This window comes from Theobroma umbraticum, unplaced genomic scaffold (assembly GCF_002168275.2).
Source record: "Theobroma umbraticum cultivar Fairchild unplaced genomic scaffold, ASM216827v3 scaffold_56.0, whole genome shotgun sequence".
NCBI classification, from domain to species: Eukaryota; Viridiplantae; Streptophyta; class Magnoliopsida; order Malvales; family Malvaceae; genus Theobroma; species Theobroma umbraticum.
The window spans coordinates 8,645,009-8,648,041 of record NW_018397256.1 but is presented as its reverse complement, the minus strand read 5'-3'; the positions used below and the strand labels follow the sequence as shown (position 1 = coordinate 8,648,041).

Genomic DNA, 3,033 nt, shown 5'->3' with positions numbered 1-3,033 from the left:
GATAGTCAAGTATTAACCTGCTGTCAGGAACAGAATTACGCTGTGGATCCCATTCTTTAAAATAGATGTCCTTTGCACGCTGCACGTAAGAGAGAGGAGCCAGGCAATATGAGAAACTGGAAATATTTAAAATGAAAAGAAAATTACACATACGCAAAAGAAGTCTTTTCTTTTTGGGTGAAGAGGATTTATCTGTACCTGATTTCCCCCGTCTTGAAGAGCACTAACTTCTTGAGAAGTAAATTTAGCCATCGACACTGATTTAACTCTGTGTGTGAACTCCCGACTAGAAATAATTAAAACAGAAGCCCATTTTAGTAATCTACTGACTATCATTACAAAGGCACCAAAAGTCTCAGATATAAGCTAATCAGCAGGCAGCAGCCAAAATATGAAGAAAACTTAAATGTCCCAAAAAATGTGAACACTTACTGTATTCCACTACAGGTAGTGCAAACAAATGTCCAGAAATTTGTGCAAACATATTGAGGCCCCTGCTCAGCTGACAAGAAGTTAGCAGATGGCAACAGTATAACAGAGAGTATATACACTCAAAATTTACACATTAAAGGAACAACGCTCAATTTAGCACAAAAGAAAATGCCGCAAAAAGCAGATTTCTATTGCAAAATTTCCAAAAGCAACATATTGGGACGAAATTCACACAATCATTTTGCGGAGCAACCAAAATTCTCCAGAAGGTTAAGAGTGAAAATTCCAAAATAATCAAGACTTGCATCAGGCTTTCTAATTGTAAAGAAATTCATATTAGTGTTCAAACATATACAACATCTTGCTAGTTACAATTCCCAGCCTAAGGATAACCTGCTTTTTTCCATATTTCAAAATAAATGGGTTGATTTTCCATGTATGCAGGGATATAAATATAGAAGTATCAATAATATAGTATTTATAATAAATAATAAATGAACCACAAGCATTATTGATTTCATCAACAACACTGATTCAATCAATTCAAAGCCTACATATATAAACAAGTGTATCCAATAATAACACTTTTCTCCGGTATTTCATGAGAGTTTACGACTTCCTAGTGCCTTGGTGATGTGTAACTTCGAATTATTCATCCAAAAAATATATCTATGCCTAAATCCAAAAAGCAAATGTACTTGATGAACAATTCACACAGTTTTACTCCATCAATCGATAGCATAATACAACAGCACAATCATCAAATACTCAATGCTGGCTCTCTGACTACAATCATAGGATCAAAACATAAACAAGAACAAAAATTTAAAAAAAATCATACCAAACTGTTGCAGTTAATACATCTACGATTCTCCTGTTGTTTGAGAAGACCCCGAATTATTCGCTCATTTTTCTCATCTTCCTTCACCCGACTCGCCATCATAACCTTCCTACATCAAAATAAGCAAAGACCAAATTATAGAACTTAAAAAAGGGACAGATAGTTTTGAAAAATAAAACAAAAGTAGTCCACAAGAAATTTCTCCAAACTTATTAATAACCAGAAGACACAAAAATATTAAGTAATTTCAGAATTCTAATCCAATTAACTCCAACTTTGCTTCTTCTACATTACTCATTTCTATAAAATCGATTAAACCTTAACTTCCATACACTGGCAAAGAAAAATTTAAAAATCTAAACTGCAAACCTCTTATTTTTCCTTACCAAGCCAACAGTTTCCTGCTAGCCAAACAAATAAAAAAGTACAACATACAAAAATTCAACTAACCAAAGGCAACGGATCTGAGCGATCAAAGCGTCTTAAAAACACAAAACAGCAAAAATAGACAAATTAGAACGTGTTTGGAACCCTAGAAAAGTTGACCGAGAAAAAAGAAAAAAAATAAGAAATAACGAACTGACCTGGAATCAGAGAGAAAAAGGAAAAGTTTGTTTCGAACTTTGGTTTAGAGGCGCTTTAATCAAATAATCCGATCCAAAGCCAAGAATATTACGTAAGTAAGAATAGAGCAATAAAAGCTGGATTAAGCAAAAAAGAGAAAAAGAGAATAAGGGAGGGAGAAATTTGTAGATCTTTGAAAGGGGTGTTGGAAACTACAGAGGGAAGCTTTGGTACAGCTAAGAACTAAACAAAATACTAAAAAGGCTGCTTTATTATTTTAATTGTTTTGTTTTTTCCTTAATATGAAGAGAGAGAGAAAAATACTTATTTAAGAGAAAATTTAGAGAGAGAGATAAATTCTGAGATTTTTTTTAATTTTTCTTCTATTATTTTTTTTTATTACAGTACTGCGTTCTCGGACAGAGGAGAACAAAGATGAGCTTGTCCCCGTGCAGTTAACCTCTTTTGACGGTTTTCGTCTATTTTGTTGAATAAGGACGACCTGTGAAGAAGTCTATTTACTTAATTGCCATTGGCTGATAACCCGAATTAAGACTACAGGTTTACAACTGTGTTTCTTTTTTTTTTTTAATGTTTTACATCGTATTAATTACTCTTTTATATTTAACTCAAAGTGAAATTACTGATTTGATATTTAAAAAAATAAGCTTTTGAATTACGTAATTAAATTTATTATATATTTCGTTAGTTTTATTTATCAAAATGAGTGATGTTAAATAAAATCTATTATGAATTAGAAACATTTTATTACTTTTTATTACATTGATCAAAATTATTCTCAAAGGTAAATTATTTTAAAAAATAATTTTTAATATTTAACTATGAATTTTCAAAGATCGAATTTTCAAAGATCTACTTAATCTTTTGGCATTTGATTTTTACATAATCTTTTTTACATTAGGCTGAACTTTAAATGCTGTCTCATTCTGTCAATGGAAAACCGAGACTTCTAGAATGCGGGATCTATAACATGGAAAATCGGTGGTTCTTTTTTTTTATTTTTTATTTTCTTTCATTTTGTGGTTGGCACAAGATGTTAAAATTGTTCATACTAAATTTTTCTCTTCTTTTGTCTTTGGCTTCATACTTTCCCAAATTGAAAAGTTTGTATATTATTTTATTATTTGATTTGTTCTTAGTTCTTGCTTATAAAGAATAAAAAACCAATTTCTTAT

General features: G+C 31.1%; 1 protein-coding gene across 1 annotated transcript in view; it reads right to left on the bottom strand.

Moving 5' to 3' along the window:
- NIG (NSP (nuclear shuttle protein)-interacting GTPase) overlaps positions 1-2,283 on the bottom strand; it is a 9,275-nt gene extending 6,992 nt beyond the window's left edge. Inside the window, exons 1-5 of the mRNA XM_089782575.1 lie at positions 1,858-2,283; positions 1,274-1,382; positions 433-494; positions 199-286; positions 4-79 (exon numbers count right to left, since the gene is read on the bottom strand). Coding sequence (XP_089638701.1) covers positions 4-79; positions 199-286; positions 433-494; positions 1,274-1,375 — 328 coding nt within the window. The 5' untranslated portion in view covers positions 1,376-1,382; positions 1,858-2,283. The remainder of the gene's footprint in view (positions 1-3; positions 80-198; positions 287-432; positions 495-1,273; positions 1,383-1,857) is intronic.
- Positions 2,284-3,033: the final 750 nt, after the last annotated feature.